The sequence below is a fragment of the Elephas maximus genome, chromosome 3 (genome assembly GCF_024166365.1).
Source record: "Elephas maximus indicus isolate mEleMax1 chromosome 3, mEleMax1 primary haplotype, whole genome shotgun sequence".
Classification (NCBI taxonomy): Eukaryota; Metazoa; Chordata; class Mammalia; order Proboscidea; family Elephantidae; genus Elephas; species Elephas maximus.
In genome coordinates, this window is record NC_064821.1 from 62,839,896 (window position 1) to 62,859,209 (window position 19,314).

At 40.9% G+C, this 19,314-nt stretch overlaps 1 protein-coding gene across 7 annotated transcripts in view; it reads left to right on the plus strand.

Annotated features, from left to right (window-relative positions):
- ZBTB40 (zinc finger and BTB domain containing 40) overlaps positions 1-19,314 on the plus strand; it is a 79,318-nt gene that overhangs the window by 38,911 nt on the left and 21,093 nt on the right. For 5 of the 7 annotated variants that reach the window (XM_049878206.1, XM_049878207.1, XM_049878204.1 and 2 more), the window contains exons 2-6: positions 621-1,376; positions 1,821-1,954; positions 10,611-10,803; positions 11,422-11,579; positions 15,196-15,388. In XM_049878206.1, the coding sequence (XP_049734163.1) occupies positions 680-1,376; positions 1,821-1,954; positions 10,611-10,803; positions 11,422-11,579; positions 15,196-15,388 (1,375 nt within the window). In that variant the 5' untranslated portion in view covers positions 621-679. Of the gene's footprint in view, positions 1-620; positions 1,377-1,820; positions 1,955-10,610; positions 10,804-11,421; positions 11,580-15,195; positions 15,389-19,314 lie in introns of those variants that run through there. The other 2 variants (XM_049878212.1, XM_049878210.1) reach the window with 2 other exon arrangements.

Sequence of the window (19,314 nt, forward strand, 5' to 3'; positions counted from 1 at the left end):
ATAAAGCAGAGTAAGGGGGGTGTAGGACATCCTGAGCTGCCGTTTAAAGAACATGGTCAGGGAAGGCCTGACTGCTTACCTGGCTTCTGAGCAGAGAAGTGATGGAAGTGAGAGCACGCACTGTGCAGATAGGCGAGGAAACCCTGTGACGGAAGCATGCTTAGTATGTTGCAGGAACAGCAAGGAAGGTGGTGTGCTTAGAGCAGACTGGGTGAGCAGGAGAAGTGGGACAAGATAGATGAAAGGGCCAATGACAAGCCAGATCATGAATGGCTTTGCAGGCCATTGTCAGGACTTTGGCTTTTACTCTGAAATGGAAGCCATTGGAGCCTTTTGTGCAAAGAAGTGACAAGATCTGAGTATGTGCTGAAAAGATCACTCTGACTAGAGTTGTTGTGAGGATTAAATGAGACCATCCATATAGAGCATTAAGCATAGTCCTGTTAATGTAGTTAAAAACATAATTATTATAATTTAGTATGCCTGGCGTGGTATCTCATCCTATTGAGCAACATTTATTGAATGAATGAAGGATTACCTGTTTGTTTGTTAGCATTTTATCCAAGGTGTTTACTGTGTGCTCGTGAAGTATTAACATGGTGTCTTCTGGACTTCTCTAGGCTGATGCCCACAAGGTGGACTCTGGAGGAAGAGAAGTCCTAAGGGCAGAGTCAATGAGATGGAGCTCCCCAACTACAGCCGGCAGCTGCTGCAGCAGCTCTACACACTGTGCAAGGAGCAGCAGTTCTGTGACTGCACCATTTCCATCGGCTCCATTTACTTCAGGGCTCACAAGCTGGTCCTGGCCGCTGCCAGCCTCCTGTTCAAAACCCTGCTGGACAACACAGACACCATCTCCATTGATGCCTCTGTGGTGAGCCCCGAGGAGTTTGCCCTCTTGTTAGAAATGATGTACACAGGCAAACTCCCTGTGGGCAAGCACAACTTCTCCAAAATCATCTCTTTAGCCGACAGCCTACAGATGTTTGATGTGGCCGTTAGCTGTAAAAATCTTCTGACCAGCCTCGTAAACTGCTCCATTCAGGGTCAGGTGGGGAGAGATGTCCCTGTGCCATCCCCAGAGTCATTCAGGAAGGAACCCGAGAAGCCTCAAGTAGAAATCCTCTCCTCCGAGGGTGCTGAAGAGCCCCATGTTCCCCTTGAAGGTTCTGCCCCTCCAGGGGGCCCTGTGAAAGCCGAGACAGAGGAGGCAGCCCAGCCAGTTCCACAGGAGCCGAGTGTGGAACCTCCCACTGCCCAGGAGATGCTGAGGAACGCAGAAACGCCAGCAGAGACTCCTAACTCAGCGGAGGTTTGCTCCCCTTCCCCTGTTGTACAAACCTTCGGTGAGGCCATGGAGGCAAGCACAGAACCAGGTAATAACTCACTTTCAATAGTTGTAGTCTGTTTTTTCATTGTCAGTGAGTAGATTCAGGGATCTTTATGAACTTTTTTGGTTCCATAGATGTATTTACCAAAGACCACTGTTAGCTAGGAAACCAAAATCTAATGGAATACTCTTACTAGGCCAGTCTTCTTTCAAAAGTGTCTGTGTTTTTGAGTGTTGGAAGTCTGAAGATGAACTCCAGAGCAGAAAAGTACTACTGAGATAATGATGAACCATTTCAGGTAATTATCCATTATTTTAACCAGGCTGAGTATAAGATGAAGTTGTGAGAGGTGTTGTTGTTTATTACACGTTGGATATTAGTTAAATGCAGTATGAGACCTGAAGGTTTTCCACAGACAGCTTAAACTTTTATACAATCACTTCAAGTAATGAATGGCTGATTTTTTTTCTTTTTCTTTTTAACATTCAGAGTATGAGAGGAAACGTTACCAGCTGGATTTTCTCCTGGAAAATGAAAGTACCTTCTCAGATGCACTCTCCGTTACCCAGGATGTTTTAAAAAGACTAGAGGAATGTTCGGAAATTAAAGGTCCACAGAAGGAGGTAGGTACTTGTTTCTTTATTTGTTTGCTAGTTGAGTGTTCTCAGGGTAACGTTATCAACTTCCCATATAGGGCAGAAATCTGAAAATACAAAAATACCTTAGGGGTTCAGTTTTTTTCAGATTTTGATTTTATTCTTTTTGGCAATTATTCCCTAAAGGCCAGCCTGGCACAAGTACTGGGCCAGATACTTTCAAAATGAAGTTACGTTTTGGTCACCAGGCAAATCCTAGCTTACCACCAGTGTTGATCCAGGATAGTTAATGGTACGTTCCATTCCTGCCTGATCAATCAAGGATAAGATAAGGCAGAAGTAGTCATGACTAACCTCAAATCAGGGATTTAAACACTGAAAACAAAAACAAAACAATAAACACTCAAAACTGGTACAAAAAGGATTTAATATGTTTATATTCAGTAAATTGCATCCAGTGTTGAGGAATACAGTGACCATTTTCAGATATAAAAACAATAATGGTGAATGTTTATTAAACACTTACTTTCCTAAGCATGGTACTTATGTCATTTAATCCTCACAAAAATCCTCAAGGTGGGTACTATTTTTTAGTCCCATCTTATGGATGAAAAACTATTTCAAAGAGGTGATATAACTTGGCCGAGGTCGCAGAGCTCATAAGACTCTGAACCAGAATTCAAACCTATGCATTCTGACGTTAGAGCTGTTCTCTGAGGCACTGAGTTGTACTGCTGCTGACAGGGTGGAAATGTTACACGTGTGTATAAAAGTTTAGGAATTGCCTGACAGGAAACTGCCAGGTGGTTATCCTTGTCTACCTCCCAGCTGACCTTTTCTTTTTTTCAGGATCTCCCTTGCTACCTGATCCTGCAGGGCTAGACTTCACAGCTCCTTTAGAATTCCCCTCATCTTCTGCTTTCTTCCAGCCATGCTTCTGCATTCTGAGAGGCTGCTGGCAGAGGGAGAGGCACTGCCCCAGCTGGCTTGCTCATTCGATCCGTTGGGGTAAATGAATAATTTCTTTTATAAGGATCAGCACAAAGCTGGTTCCTATGAGGCAGAGGTTAAATGTCCCAAATGTCCATCTTTTCCAAACTGCTTTACGGCTCCATCATCTCTAACATTGACTACCCCCCACCACCACCCCTCCCAGTACTCACCCTCCCATCTCACAGAACTCACAAACCGTATAAAAGAAATGGCTCACTCAGTTGTGGAGGCAGGCAAGTCCTAAATCCATGGGTCAGGCGCAGGCTTCCCCTGACCCATGTGGCTACAGGGGTAGATGAACCCAAACTGGCAGTTGAAAACTAAAGGCTGCTGGCTCAGAAGGCTGTGGACGCTGGCAATTCAGGTCAGATCATGGAGGCTGGCACACAGGGCTGTGGAGGCCAGGGAATCTCAGAATTGGCAGATCAGACAGTAGGCTTCTGGCTCAAGCCCCAAGAACCGGAGGTCAATTGATCACGAACTGGACGGAGGATCCAGATGCAGAGAGAGAGAGCACGGCCAGGTCGTCCACACATATACCTTAGATGCAGACCACACCCCAGGGAAGGCCATAACTTGAGTAAGGGTGGGACTTGAGTCACGCCTACCTGCAAGGCTGCGACGCAAAACACACCCTATACCAATCCTCCGTCATCAACACATAAAATGAAGGACAACCACACAGTTTTGGGAGTTATGGCCTAGCTAAGTTGACACATAACCCCAACCATCATAGGTTCCAGCCCAAACCCATTCCTGTTGGGTTGATTCCAACTCATAGTGACCTTGTAAGATGGAGTAGAACTGCCCCATAGAGTTTCCAAGGAGTAGCTGGTGGATTCGAACTGTCAGCCTTTTGGCTAGCAGCCTGAGTTCTTAACCACAGCACCAGCAGGGCTTCTCCATATACCTTATTTGTATAGTCCCACTCAGTCCTTGTGTGTGAATCACAAAGACCGTGGCTAGAAGGACCATATTAAGTGATTCATTATACTGCATGGGGGTAGGGTAGGGAGGCCTTCCCATATTGCTGAGGCAAGGTAATGTCTTAGTTACTATTAATCCAAACAGTAGATGCCTACTATTTAAACATTCCCTGATTCATAGCAAGTTACTTTAAAAAAAAAAAAAAAAAATTCAATGTCTAACTATGGTTAATACACACACACACACACACACACACACACACACACACAAAACACAGTTGGCTGTAAATTGTTTTCTTGAAAGATAAACTATTTACAAGGCTGAGCTAAACCGGGTGACTCTCTTAGGGAGGTTTCAGGTTGTAAATCCTTGGCATCTTTGTACCAATTGTGCTGAAGGACATTATGGTTTTATATTTCTGCACTTGGATGTTTTCCTAAGTGTTCAGTCCACTATTTTTGTTATTACTTTGTTACCTTGATAGCTTATCGACACACTTCTTTATTTTCTCTCTTTAAGACTGGCCTCCTTAGCTTTGATTACAGAGGAACAGTGTCATTCCTTAGATCAGCAATACTCCAATTACTAGTATCACCCCTGTGCTTGCTTGAAGTGTGCTTTATGCATTTTTTAAAAAAAACATTGGTACCTAAAAGTGTCTGGTGCATAATGGGTGCTCAGGAAATGTCTGTTATACATGGATTCATTCAGCATTTATTATTTTTTTCTTCCCAATTCTTGTCCTAATCTTTTGATAGCAGCAACATTAGTGGTGCTTTGAAAGGACAGTGATTCACTGTTGGTGATCATTATAGGCTTATGTTATTTCTTCTTCAGTTTTAGAGGTCAGAGTAAGAGCTCTACAAATCACTTGGTGGCTGCATTTAAACCAATTCTGTTATGTTCCACAATGAGTTGCTCAGCTTCAGAATGAAAAAGGGAAAAGATATGTTAAGGTCATAAGATGAAATTAAATAAGAGTTAAGGAGGTACCACCTTATAATTAGGCCCTCCATCTCTCTTTTTCTGTTTCTGTCCCCTGTCTCTCTTTCTTTACACGGCTTTATCTAGGTATGATTGACATACAGTTAACTGTACATTTTAAAGTATATGGTTGGATGTTCTGACATACTCCGTGAAACCATCACCACAATCATTATCATAAACATATCTATCACTCCTAAAAGTTTCCTGGTGTTCCTTATCATCCTTCCCTCCTGCCCCTTTCCACTCGCCCATCCCCAGGTAACCACTGACCTGCTTCTTGTCACTGTCGATTACTTTGCATTCTTTAGGGTATTATATAAATGGAATCATGCCCAAAAAAAAAAAAAAACCTGTTGTTGTCGGGTCAATTATGACTCATAGCGACCCTATAGGACAGGGTAGAACTGCCCCATAGGGTTTTCAAGGAGCGCCATAGCAAGGAGCGCCTGGTGGATTCGAACTGCCGACCTTTTGGTTAGCAGCTGAGCTGTATACCACCAGGGTTTCCAGCAGTATGTATTTTTTTTTTAATTTGGCCTGGCTTCTTTCATTCAGAAGAATTATTTTGAGATTCATCCGTGTCGTTGTATGTATCTTTTTATTGCTGGTCAAGGGCTGCTAAATAGCCATTTTCCCCAAGTGTTCCTCTTTGCCTACCGCCTGATTCAGCAGATATTTACTGAGCAACTAACATGTCCCAGGCACTGAGCTGATTATGGCTAGGAAAATATATGTAAATAAGACTTGATCCCTGTCCTCATAGAATGTTTTCATAGCAAAGAAATCCTGCCACACTTGTAATTATTTGTTTGTGGAAATGTGCACAGAAGTTCGCCAAAACACGTCAACCATGAGCACATTTAAAAACTGTTCACTTGGAGCAATGTTATTCTAAGTTTCAGCTATGACTTTAAAAGTTGTTTGTTTTTCTATTTTTAACTCCCAAAGAGCTTTGACCATTTTCTTTTGCTATTGCTATTTGTGTAATCCTTGTAACATAATTTGAGACAGCTTAACATTAAAACCCGCTTACCTCAGATACATAATTTTGAGGCTTGGTGTCTGAGACCACATTTTGAGAAGCAGCACTAAGGAAGGTCATGAGTGATGTTGTGTTCTGGTTGAAGATGGACTAGCCTGTTTCTTTTCTGAAACATGGCTGTGGTGTGTGCAGCTGGCTTGGATTGGTTTAAGGGAGGATACTATGAGCCAGTGTCCCGATTATTTTATTTCCTGAGATCAGCCATGAAAGGTGGGAAAGCCATTCCCTTAAGCAGTGATTGCCACAATGTGAGAAGAGGCTGGGCTGCTTGAATTGTGTGAAACCAGAGCCAAAACTGATGAAGGAGAAATCTCTTGGGTACTGTGATGGGAAAGCGTCTTCTGCCTATCTGTAGCTCTGAGTTAGAAGAGCAGGTGCTAACCTAAGAGGCTTACTGACTAAGTTGAGTAAAGCTTTTATTTAAAGCCAGAACATTTTTCCCCCCGTTTTTATGCTAGGACTTTTAAATGTCTTCTTTATTCCTAACCACTTCCCTTTTTTAAAAATTAATTGTGTATATAGCAAAGTGAGTCTTTGACTAGAGTAAGGAGATAACTTTTCTACTATTGATTTCCTTACTGTTTAATATACCTTTCATCTAAAGTTCTAGAAAGACTCCCAAAGCTGAAGACCTAGTAGTACTTTTTCTCCTTCAGCTGTATTCCAAAGGCAAACATATCTCCTCCTTTATGCGACATGGTTTCCAACCATGTCGGTCCTCTGGAGTTTTGTCAAGAAGTACAGGTCTGTGTTTGGTGCACTAGGTTCACTAACAATGTTGGGTAACCCTCTTGAGAAGTGAGTTAATAGAATTCACTTTACAGGTCTACAAGAGATAAAAATAAGTTGATATTGGTGGTAGTGTTTTTCCCAATCTCTTCTCTGTTAATTACTAAGTCTAAGCTTTGCAGCCATAGATAGAAGGGCTAGTAGTTGTATGGAAAGGGAATTTTATTCAGTTAAACATTTATTGAGCACTTACCAGACTATTCTAATCATTGAGGCCAAGAAGAATGGTCCACATTGTATAGATACCACCCGGTGTTCAAAGTGGTGTTGATTCTGGTAAATACAATAGAGTCCAGTGTAAAATGCATTGGATTCCACTCAAAGCCTGGACAATCGACCTGGGTGAAAGGGATTGCCAGGTCTATGAAATGAGTATAGTGTTTCATCCAGACCATTCTGTTTATTAGCTGTGTGACCTTGGGCAAGTTATTTAACTTCTCTGATCCTTTGCTAAAGGAGAAGTGGAAATGCCTCCTAGACCGAGTGTGGGTTAAGTAGATGGCAGGCATGTATACACAGTGTCTGGGACACTGTTGAGCTGTTGTGGTCTGCTCAGCATGCAGGGGAGGCAGGAAGCAATGAGAATATAGTGTAACTGGAACAAATCTGAAGACAGCAGACAAACAGATAGGAAAATAAAGTCAATTAAAAGACTTGAGTATAAGGGAAAGATTAAATCATTTTTCCTGTGTCGTAGAGGGAAAGGAAATGGTCCCATCTTTAAACATATTGCCCGATATTTTACTCATAGGTTTAAAAAAAAAAAAAAGTACTTTGATTTTTGTGACCATGCATTGACATGGATTTACCAAAGTACTTTTAACTCTGAGTATCAAAGGGACTCCAAATGTGTGGTTAAAGAATTTAGCCCTTTGACAACACTCTGTGTTGCTTTAGCTCTCTGAGCTCTGTTACATGGTAGGGATGGATGGACCCCAGTATGTAGCAATATGTGACACCCTTCTGTTTAGGCAGACAGGCTATTTCAGAAAAGGGTTTGCTCCGCTGCTGAGCCCCAGGAAGCTTTGGGAGCTGATGAAGTAACAGCTATAACGCTGGCTCTGGTGCAGGTCCCCAGTAGGTTCTGGAAGAGAGTGGTGAGCAGGGCTGTCCAGGCAGCTGACTGCTCCTGCCTGGCCTTCTCATCAGCCCACCCCTGCTTCTCTCCCCAGATGGTCACCGTAGCGTCACTGCTGAGCAATGAAGTTAACAAATGTTTTAATTTCACTGCTGAGTAGTTCTGCAGAGGGGGAGACAGCAGCGAGGATAATGAGAGGCGGCTCAGATGCCACCATTGATGAAAGCTTCTTCCCCCCCGGCTCGGATAGTAATGCTAGACAAACTGGATAGTGAGAGAGGTAGATTTGGAATATTGGGAGAGCTTCAGGTGAAAAAAAGAAAAAAAAAAACAAACCTGGCCTAGGATTGAATGAGATAGCTTTGTGTTGTATCAGTTAAGATGCACAGAAGAAAGGAAGGAAGGAGCAAAAGGGAAAATAAAAAGAAACGTGTTACCTATGGGTATTAGCAATGATATCAGTTGCTGTATAACAAAACATCCTAAAAATCAGCAGTTTAAAACAACAAGCGTTCATCAGCTCAGTTTCTGTGGGTCAGGATCTGAATGTGGCTTAGCCTACTCCTCTGGCTCAGGATTCCTCACAAGGCTGCAGTCCAGGTGTCAGCCAGGGCTGCGGTCCCCTCAAGGCTCAACTGGGGGGCGGTATCTGCTTCTAAGCTCACTCAGAGGGCTGTTGGCAGGCTTCGGAAGGTCCCTTTCCAAGCATACTCACGGATTGTTGGCCAGAGATGTGAGTTCCTTGCTACGTGGTCTCTCGACAGGGCAGCTCACAGCATGGCAGCTTGCATCCCCCAGAGCAAGGGCTGAGAGCGAGGGGGGAGTTGGAGGTGTGTTACAGTCATTATGTAACCTAACCTCAGAAGTGGCATCCCATTGCTTTCAGTGTATTTTTTCCTTGGAAGTAAGTCGTTAAGTGTAGTCCAAGGACATGAAAACCAGGAGGCAGGGGTCATTGGGAGCCATTTTAGAGGTTGTCTACTACAGGGTCCCTACTGCTTTCCGGAAAAAGACATTCTAAAGAGATTATAGGTCAACTGGCAAAAACATAACAATAGGACCAAACATGTGATCAACAGATGTCTTTATCTAAGTTATATATTATTTTTTAAATAGAGTTACCTTAGATTCAAAGCAAAGCTAAGAAACACAAAGGTCTAGCTTATTTATAATTCCTATTTTTTTGGGCAGAGAGAGGAGATAAAATCTCTCCAAACAAGAATTTTAAACACATAATTACTACCAGAATTTATAATAACAGCTGTCCAACTGGACTTTGCAAATGTAGGCATTTATCAGATTCTTTCATGTGCTTTGTGTATGTGGTAAATGTTAACTTTTTGCTCTATGAAGACTTTCTCACGAGAAAACGTTTTTTAAAATTTTCTTTTATAGTATTGCCACTAAAAACATCAAAGGTAGGTTGTAGTTTTGCTAAGTAGAGACATAAAAAAAAAAAGACATATAGATATACAAATTAAGTTTTGAATTTCAAATCTTTTTAAATAAATTCATTATCGCTAATATAGAGATAAGGAACCTGCCTTCCAAATGGCCTTCTTCCCATTAGTGTGAGAGGTGTTCGTTCTGTCAGGCCAAGAAAGGAATCCCAGTGTTACAGATTTTACACTGGGCTTGTTGATACGGTCGCACTTTATGTTTAAGGGAGTCCAGGTGGTGAGTTGGGCTTTAGTATGTGCTGCCGAGCCTTCTGGAGGCTAAGGTGTATCTAGCAGAAACCCTGTGGCTCTAGATTGAAACTGAGCTCAGGATTAGAGAGCGAGTTTGAAGGGTTATCTGCATAAAGGTGATAGGTGTATAGCTGTACCCGTGAGAGAGCTTTTCAAGAGGGAAAGTATAAAGAGAAAAATATAAAAAGTTGAGACTAGTTTTAAATATTGATTATGGTTAGGGATTCAGAAGAGGAGCTAGTGAGGAAGGCTGAACAGGCTGAAAGGTGAGCTCTCACCCAGAATGCTGCAGCGTTACTGAAATCAGAGGAGAATTGTGACAGGCAAGAGTAACTCCAAATGCCATGGAAAGGTCAAGTGGCTTAAGGCTGGGGGTGAGGCTTGTCGTGGAAGCAGTGTCGGTAAGGGGATTTTTTTTTTTTTTTTTTTTAGAAGAAACTTTGATACACCTCCAGGTTAGAATCAGAATCATTAAAAAAAAAAAATTTTTTTTTTTATTAGCATGGGTTAATTGATGTGTGAATGATACGGTCTTGCAGCTGGCAGCTACCAACCAACGCGTTAGCCTAAATTGAGTTACAGGATATATCTAAAAGTAATAAGGCCCCATTTCTTTCATTCGTAGTGTAAATGATTTAAAGTGTTCTTTCTGCCTAAATTGTGAGGTTTTAATTGCATTTTCAAATAATAAAATGTCTTAAGATTTGGAAAAGTTGTGGTCGGGTAAGAAGTGCATCTGATTGAGTTGGTTAAAAATTCACTGAACGCCTACTATGTGCCAGGCTGTGCTAGTTGTGAGGCTACAGAGCTGTAGAAAAAGCATGGCCCCTATCCTCAAAAAGTCTAGTAGGAGAAAATAAATAAATAATCATAGTGCGGTACATACAGCATTAAAAGCAGTTGAGAGGAGTGGGGTGGTATCTGTGGCTGGGAAGGGCCTGCTATAAGAAGTAGCCCCTGAGCAAGGTTAGAGAGCGGAACCGAAGTCCTCCAGAGGACAAGGATGCAAGCATGCAGCAGCAGGGTTGGTTGGTTGGAACTGCTGCTGGGGAAGAAGTGTGGTGGGCGAGGAGGTGCTGGAGGAGGTAGGCAGGGATCACATTTTTGAGGGCCTTTATTGCCAGATCCAAGGAGTGTGTAGTTCTTGTGGCAGGCCAATCTCTCTTTCTTCCACAGACCATGATGGAGTGTCTTGAGGCTGAAGAAGGACACTCAGCATTCCAGAGAATCCTGGATAAAGTAAGAGATGAGAGCATGGATGTTCAGACCGTTGTGTCCCTGTTGAGGCTGTACCAAGACTCTAATCCTGCAGTAAAAACAGCACTATTAGGTAGAAAGCCAGAAGATGTAGAAGCAGTGCAGCCAAAAGGTAGGAGAAGACCCCATCCACTTGGATGACTGAGCTGTATTCTGGGAAGATGCTGTAAAGGTGGTCCAATGATAGGTGCCTTAGCCAGTCAGCTGGTTTTCACATAAGTTCTGTATGTAACTCCAAAAGCTGCATGTTAAATACATACCAACTAAATTTGAATCTCCATCCCTACCTCCTAGTTAACTAGTCTGACACCTTGAAGTTGGAGAATACCAGCCTTGTTCTCTTGCCCTTCAAAAGCCACACATCCAAATCCATGACTGAGTGCCCAGGGTGAGGTGGTTGGCTGACAGCGCTTAAAGGCTGAAGCTTCTCTCATTTGGGTTAGGTACAAAGCAGTGGCCTTGCCAACCAGAAGTTAACCTCTGGCTGGCTCTGTAGCTTTGTGTTTCGACAGATAAATGAAACATTTTTCCTTTCATAGAGTTTAAACAGAATAATAAAGTATTTTCCTCTGCTAAAAGAGAGCCTTTTTTTTTTTTTTTTTTTTAAAGACAGCCTGCATTCGGGTGCTCAGAATAAGCTGAGCATCACTTTACTATTCTGTTAGATCTCTCTTGACAAACGACGCTGTCATTTTCTTCAAATTGACTAGCTTCTCTTGTGCGTCTCCAGCACTTTCTCCCCTAGGGAGCACAGAGGAGGGAAAGACCTTGTCTGTTTTGTTACTGGAACACAAAGAGGACCTGATACGGTGCATAACACAGCTGAGACCTATCATGGAGTTCCTGGAAACAGCCAAGGAAGAGTTCCTGCCTGGCACTGAGAAGAGGGTAACTGTGTAGAATATCTCTTCCCCCTTCTGAACTCATGTGGCACCTTTTCACCACTTTGTGGCACATAGCCCTTCTCACCTTGGCGTTATTTTTATCCGTACTGCATAGTAAGCACCTCGAAGTTAGGGGTCTTGTTCATGCCTCTTTGTACCCCTTTGCAGCAGCTTGCTGAGGGCCTTGCACACTGTAGCCATACAGTAAATGTTTGGACAGATGGGTGGATAAATGGATAAACATGTGATATTCCTGCCCTGACTCAAATGAGTTTTTGCTACAGAACAGCAACACCAAGAGTTAAAGTGTTAAAGCACGTTTGTAATTATTATGATACTCTTTCTCTTTACAAAAACGGTACACTCTTCATCTGTAGCAAATTTGGAGAATAAGCAAAAAGAAAACACGTTCAAACCTCTGACGATGTCACCCCTCGGAGATGATCACCGTTAACGTTTTGGAGCATCACCCCACTCTGTCTCATTTGAGTCACCCTAGGATGGGGTTCTCCAGAACATACCGTTTTGTAACCTGTTTATTTACTATATTGTGAATATATTTTCCTACCTATAATATGGATTTGTAGCTGTATTGTATTCTGTCTGATAGGTGTATCAAAATTCATTAATTCTTTATCACTGGGCATTTTTCCAAATTTTTGCTATTATAAATCATGTTGTAGAGAAGATCCTTGCATACAAATCTTTGTGTACTTCTCAAATTATTTCCTTAGGATAATTTCTAAGAAGAAGATTTTTTGATAGACAGCATAAAGATTTTCCAATGTTTGGTACATATTGCCAAATTGCCCTTCAGGAAGGTTGTACCAATTTATTCTCCCACCAGCTAGCTACTAAAGTCTCCGAAAACTGCTGGCATGACTTCCCAAGGCAACTGGATAACTGTATTTGTTGGTGTTATTGATTTCAACTTTGTGCTAAAAATATTTTTATATCTTGAAGGAAGGAATAGGGGTAGAGAACTTTTGTGGCATCAATTCTTAAAACTATGGGAAGTGGCTTCAGTGTTCAAGAGGGAAAATGTTTAGAAACCACTGGTATAATGGCTGAGCACTGGGTTGATAGTGAGGACTGAATCCTAGATTTTGTTTTTCTCAGTCATATTATATTGCTATTTTTTTTCCATATAAAATGAGAACAACCTTTCATCTCAAAATTGTATTTTGCAAGTTAATTACGTTTTTAAAATTTTAAGTATTTTGAACTTCTTAGGGAAAGATAATATCAAAATAAGATTAAACCTGTTTTCTCCTTAGCCTTCAGATTAAGTATAGTTTCAGACACTCATTTGAAGTTGTTCATAGCTTTAGATGTACCCAATTCCCTGTTTAGTGATTTCATTCAATTACTCATTCAAACCTTTTCCTTATTAGCCAGATCGAATGTGTCCTTTGAACTCTTCCATTATCTTGGTAAAGCAGCATCTATAGGTAGAACCCAGACTCAGTCTCATTCTCTGCAGTAAGACAGACCACACTGTCATTTTCTTCTGTCACTTTCAGTTTACTTGACACAAAGGGCTGAAGCAGAAGAACTCAAATTAGTTATAAATCACAAAAACACTTCTTAGGATTGAGGTTCGACCAGAGCTTCGTTGAACTACCCCTCCTCACTAAAACTGAAGCAGAATAATAGAGTGGAAGTGGAGAGGTGAATGTCAATTCGATAGCCAGTGCCCACATCATGTGGAGCATGCGCCCGGGCCTTTTAGAGCTTTTTTCTGTTATGAAATAATGCTAATCATGGCTCCGTGGCCCTTATCTATAAATACTTGGATTCTCTAGGAATGTCTTTAAGATTGGAAACAGATACTAAAATAATTATAGTTGCCTTTTTTGTTGTTGTTGCTTACTATGTGGCAAGGAATGTACTGAGCATCTTTTAAACTTTACCGAATTTAATCTTCACAGCAACTTTATGAACATTACCCTCATTTTTTAAACACGAAAAAGCAGAAGCTTAAAGAGTTTAAGCAGTTCACCCAATATCTCACAGTGCTTAAGGGTGGGACCAGTACTGGGACCCAGGCTTCTACTCAAAGCACATTCTCTTAACCACTATGTGTGCCGCCTCCTAGTAGTATCAGTAGCCACTGTCATTTATTAAAGGTCACGTATGTCGTAGGAGTTATGCTAGGCTCTACAGACTGCGATCTCATTTTATAGAATCCTGTACAGAATCATGCGAGAATTGGTATTGTTCTCTCTTTTTTTGCCAACAATTAGCTTCTTTTGTTAAGAATTAAACAACTTGTCTAAGATCACACAGCCAATACATTTTGGAACTGGGTTCAAATTAGGTCTCTCTGGATCTAAAGTATCTGGTGACTATTCTTAACAGTATCCTCATTACGTATCAGGTTATTGGCTTAAGAACTCCAGATTTAACACAGAAATCGGTATGGATTTTAGATACAAGTTCTTAAATTTTAACTTTTAATTCATCTAGTAGCAATCTAATGTATATTAGACCTTAAACAAAGGGAGGGAGTATTTATGTTCTGTACTGACAAGAAATATGCCAACCTGATTTATAGTGTGTGTGTGTGTGTGTGTGTATAGATACTCCTTTCATAGCTATAAAACCAATTTGGTTTTAAAGCTAAATTCATTATTTTAAAATGGGAGCTAATTTGGTAATAGCAGTCTCTGCCATACCACCATGACTGATCTGTTCAACTGCTTCTCCTGAGAACTGGCATCTTCCCAAAGGGAAGCTCAAAATTCCGTCACTATGAATCTGTAGATTACCTGTATTGAAATAATCCCCTGTTTTATCAGTTCCATAAGAGCCAGGCCATGCATATTGCAGTCTATTAAGAATTAGTTCTGTTATAATAGGAATGTATCTGTAAAATGTCTCTTATGTATTTTATTTTTTTAAACTTTTGCTGAAGCCCTGAACTCCTTTGACTCCAGAAACCCCCTAGCACATTAAGGAGGAAGAAAGGAGTGGAATTTTTGAGTGAATACTAGAATTGATGTATGCGGTCATTGAGAATAAGAGGGATAGACAATAAAGAATCTACAATAAAAATAATACAGAAACATGCTTTAAATGTATTGTTTTGGAGGCCACAGACTAAAGTATAATTTAGGTATTCAAATTGCTATGCACATAAAGAAAAAGAAGTAACATAAGAGAACTGCTCTGAAATTAGAACCTGCACCAATATCATGCCGTTTACCTAACACACTGAAAAACACTATAACTGTGTTAATTAATTCCCAGTCTGTGTTTCTTAATCTTAGAGTCTGAACCAAATCTAAAGAACCAGATTAGATGTAAGCTGCTGGCTTCATCATATTGGCTTAGTGTAAAAATATTTTCACAAAATGCAAGCTGTTGGAGGCAAAAAATACACAGACCTGTGATTAAGGAAGAAAGATCCCCATAGGGTTATTTGTTTGGAAAACGTTTTGGATTTTTATTAAGACAGCATAAAGAAGAATCTATGAAAAATGTAACACTAGGGACCAACAGAAGAAGACTTGGAGCCAGGGCATCTTGTAATACCATCTTGCTGAGTTTTCCAGTGGTGTGTCAGATAAGTTTAGAATTGCCAGTAACTGTGTCTGGTTGATTGCTTGTCACTGCAGGTGATTCTGAATTGCTGTGAGGTTGGAACACCCAAGGAGACAATAGAAAATTTGTTGCACAGAGTGACTGAAGAGAAGACCCTGACTGCTGAGAGTTTGGTAAAACTTCTTCAGGCTGTCAAGACGACATTCCCAAATTTGTGCCTTCTGTTGGAGAATTTGCAGAAATTAGCCACTTTGCCAAGCACCACAGGTACTTGTTAATTGTTGACTCTCTGGACTGGAACACTCCCACAGAAAATTATTGCCTAAAACGCCCTTTTGGCTATATACTGGGAAGATAAGATAATGTTAGGAAATGTCATTGCAAAACAGAAACTTGTTGTTGTTAGGCTCTGTCAAGTCGGTTCCGACTCATAGTGACCGTATGTACAACAGAATGAAGCACTGCCTGGTCCTGGGCCTTCCTCACAATCCTTGCTGTGTTCGAGCCCATTGTTGCAGCCATTGTGTCAATCTATCTTGTTGAGAGTCTTCCTCTTTTTTGCTGACTCTCTGCTTTACCAAGCATGAAGTCCTTCTCAGAGAACTGGTCCCTACTGATAACATGTCCAACGTATGTGAGGTGAAGTCTTGTTCTTGCTTCTAAGGCTCATTCTGGCTGTACTTCTTCTGAAACAGATTTGTTCGTTCTTTTGGCAGTCCGTGGTATATTCAACATTCTTCACCAACACCATGATTCAAAGGCATCAGTTCTTCTTTGGTCTTCTTACTCATTGTCCAGCTGTTGTATGCATATGTGGAGATTGAAAATACCATGGCTTGAGTCAGGTGTCAGATGCACCTTAGTCCTCAAGGTGACATCTTTACTTTTTAACATTTTAAAGAGGTCTTTTGCTGCAGATTTGCCCAATCTAGTATGCTGTTTGATTTCTTGACTGCTGCTTCCATGGATGTTGATTGTGGATCCAAGTAAAATGAAATCCTTGACAACTCCGTTTATCATGATGTTGCTTTTGGTCCAGTTGTAAGCATTTTTTTTTTTTTTTTAATGTTAAGGTGTAATCCACACTGAAGGCTGTAGTCTTTGATCTTCATCAGTAAGCGCTTCAAGTCCTCTTCACTTTCAGCAACCAAGGTTGTGTCGTCTGCATATCGCAGGCTGTTAATGAATCTTCCTCCAATCCTGATGCCGCATTCTTCTTCATATAGTCCAGCTTCTCAGATTATTTCCTCAGCACACAGACTGAATAAGTATGGTGAAGGGATACAGTGCTGACGTATGCCTTTCCTGATTTTAAACGATACAGATCCCCTTGTTCTGTTCTAACAACTGCCTCTTGGTCTGTGTATAGGTTCCACACGAGCACAATTAAGTGTTCTGGAATTCCCATTCTTTTAAATGTTATCCATAATTTGTTAAGATCCACACAGTCGCCTTTGCATAGTCAACAGGAGACAGAGAAACATATTTCTGGTATTCTCTGCCTTCAGCCAAGATCCGTCTGACATCAGCAGTGATATCTCTTCTTCCATATCCTCTTCTGAATCCTGCTTAATTTTTGGCAGTTACCTGTTGCAGTACTACTGCAACCATTTTTTAATTACCTTCAGCAGAATTTTACTTGGATGTGTCATAATGGTATTGTTCGATAATTTCCACATTTCTTTCTTTGGAATGGCTATAAATATGGATCTTTACCAGTCAGCTGGCCAGGTACCTGTCTTTTCCAAATTTCTTGGCATAGACGTATGAGTGCATCTAGCCACGCATCCGTTTGTTGAAATACCTCAGTTGGTATTCTGTCAATTCCTGGAACCTTGTTTTTGACCAGTGCCTTCAGTGCAGCTTGGACTTCTTCCCTCAGTGCCATCGGTTCTTGATTATATGCTACCTCTTGAAATGGTTGAATGTTTTCTAATTTTTTTTTGGTACAGTGACTCTGTATTCCTTTCATCATCTTTTGATGCTTCCTATGACATTCAATTTTTTGCCCATAGAACTCTTAAATATTGCAACTCGGGGCTTGAATTTTTTCTTCAGTTCCTTCAGCTTGAGGAATGCTAAGTGTGTTCTTCCCTTTCGGTTTTCTAACTTCAGGTCTTTGCACATTTCATTATAATACTTTGTCTTCCCAAGCCACCCTTTGAAATCTTTCGTTCAACTCTTTTACTTCATTTCTCCCTTTTGCTTTAGCTACTTTATGTTCAAGAACAAGTTTCAGAGTCTATTTTTTCACTCATTTTTGTCATTTCTTTCTTTCCTGTCTTCTTAATGACCTTTTGCGTTCTTCATGTATGATGTCCTTGATGTCACCCCACAGCTCTTCTGGTCTTCAGTCGTTAGTGTTCAAGGCGTCAATTCTGTTCTTGAGATGGGCTCTAAATTCAGGTGGGATATACTCAAGGTTGTATTTTGGCTCTCGTGGACTTGTTTTTATTTTCTTCAGTTTCACCTTGAACTTGGCATATGAAGAATTGATGGTCTGACTGGCAGCCAGCCCCTGGCCTTGTTCTGACTGATGATGTGGAGCTTTTCCATCGTCTCTTCCCACAGATGGAGTCAGTTTGACTCCCGTGTGTTCCATCAGGAAACCCTGGTGGTGTAGCAATGAAGTGCTATGGCTGCAAACCAAAAGGTCAGCTGTTCGAATCCACCAGGCACTCCATGGAAACTCTATGGGATAGTTCTACCCTGTCCTATAGGGTCACTATGAGTTGGAATCGACTCGACGGCAATGGGTTTTATGGGTATGGGTATTCCATCCGGCAGGGTCCATGTGTATAGTCACCATTATGTTATTGAAAAAGGTATTTGCAATGAATAAGTCATTGGACTTGCAAAATTCTATCGTGTGATCTTCGTAGTTGCTTCTGTCACCAAGACTGTATTTTCTAACTACCGGTCCTCCTCCTTTGTTTTCAACTTTCACATTCCAATCACCAGTAATTATCAATGCATCTTGATTACATGCTTGATCGATTTCAGACTACAGAATTTGGTAAAAATCATCAATTTCTTCATCTTTGGTCTTAGTGGTTGTGCATAAATTTGAATAATAGTCATATTAACTGGTTTCCTTGTAGGTATATGATCCTGTCACTGACACCACAGTACAACAGACAGACAGACAAGAGGTGAAAACAGAAACTAGCTATCACAAATCAATGATTCTCAGTATTTGTGGAGTTAAAGTCTGAAATATGAGAGCTGCTCTTCTCCATTAAGCTAGCTCCCTCACAGTGTTCCTAGAATTCAGGGCTTGTTAAAGTGTGGATTTCCCAGGGCTGTCAGATGTCACCTGTGAGCACCCAAGGAGCAAAAGGGCTCAGGATGCATCCATAAAGCTCACAATTATGACAAGCTATGTGGAAAAATATCAACAGCCAGGACTAAAACCACGACCTCCCCATTCTCATTTGAGTACTGATTGATTCTAGTTGTGCCCAGAATTATCTACCCTTCGTGTCCATTCAGCTTGGGGAAATGAGTCCATGTTCCACTCCTTAGAAAGACAGTCTAACTCTAGAAGTTCTCCTCTATCCCAGAGCCTTTGGAACTAAGACAGTTTTCAGAAAAAAGGATATTTAGGAAATGGGAGAACTTTTTTCTAGCTCATGAAAGTAATATATCCTTATACAAATTTGGACAAGTCCAGAAATAAAGAGAAGAAGAAAAGAAAAATAACCTAAAATCCCACCACTTAAGTATATCAGTATTAATACTTTGCCATATTTGATCTTTTACATTATTTTTACAAAGTTGCGATATTACCAAATTTTATAATTTCCCCCATTTAAGGGTATAATATTATAAACACTCTCTCACATTTTAAAAAACTCTCCATAATCCTGTTTGTTTGGCTATGTACCTTTCCCTCATAAGGATATATATGTGACATATTAATTATTCCCTTATTTGGGGACAGATGGCTTTAGTGGCAAGACTATCCAGGTGTACATCAAAGACTATAGCCTTCAGTATGGATTGTACCTCAACATAAAGAAAATAAACATCCTCATGACCAGACCAATAAGCAACATCATGATAAATGCAGAAAGCGCTGAAGTCATAAGGATTTCATTGTACTTGGATCCACAATCAATACGCATGGAAGCAACAGTCAAGAAATCAAACAACACATTGCACCGGGCAAATCTGCTGCAAAAATTCTGTTA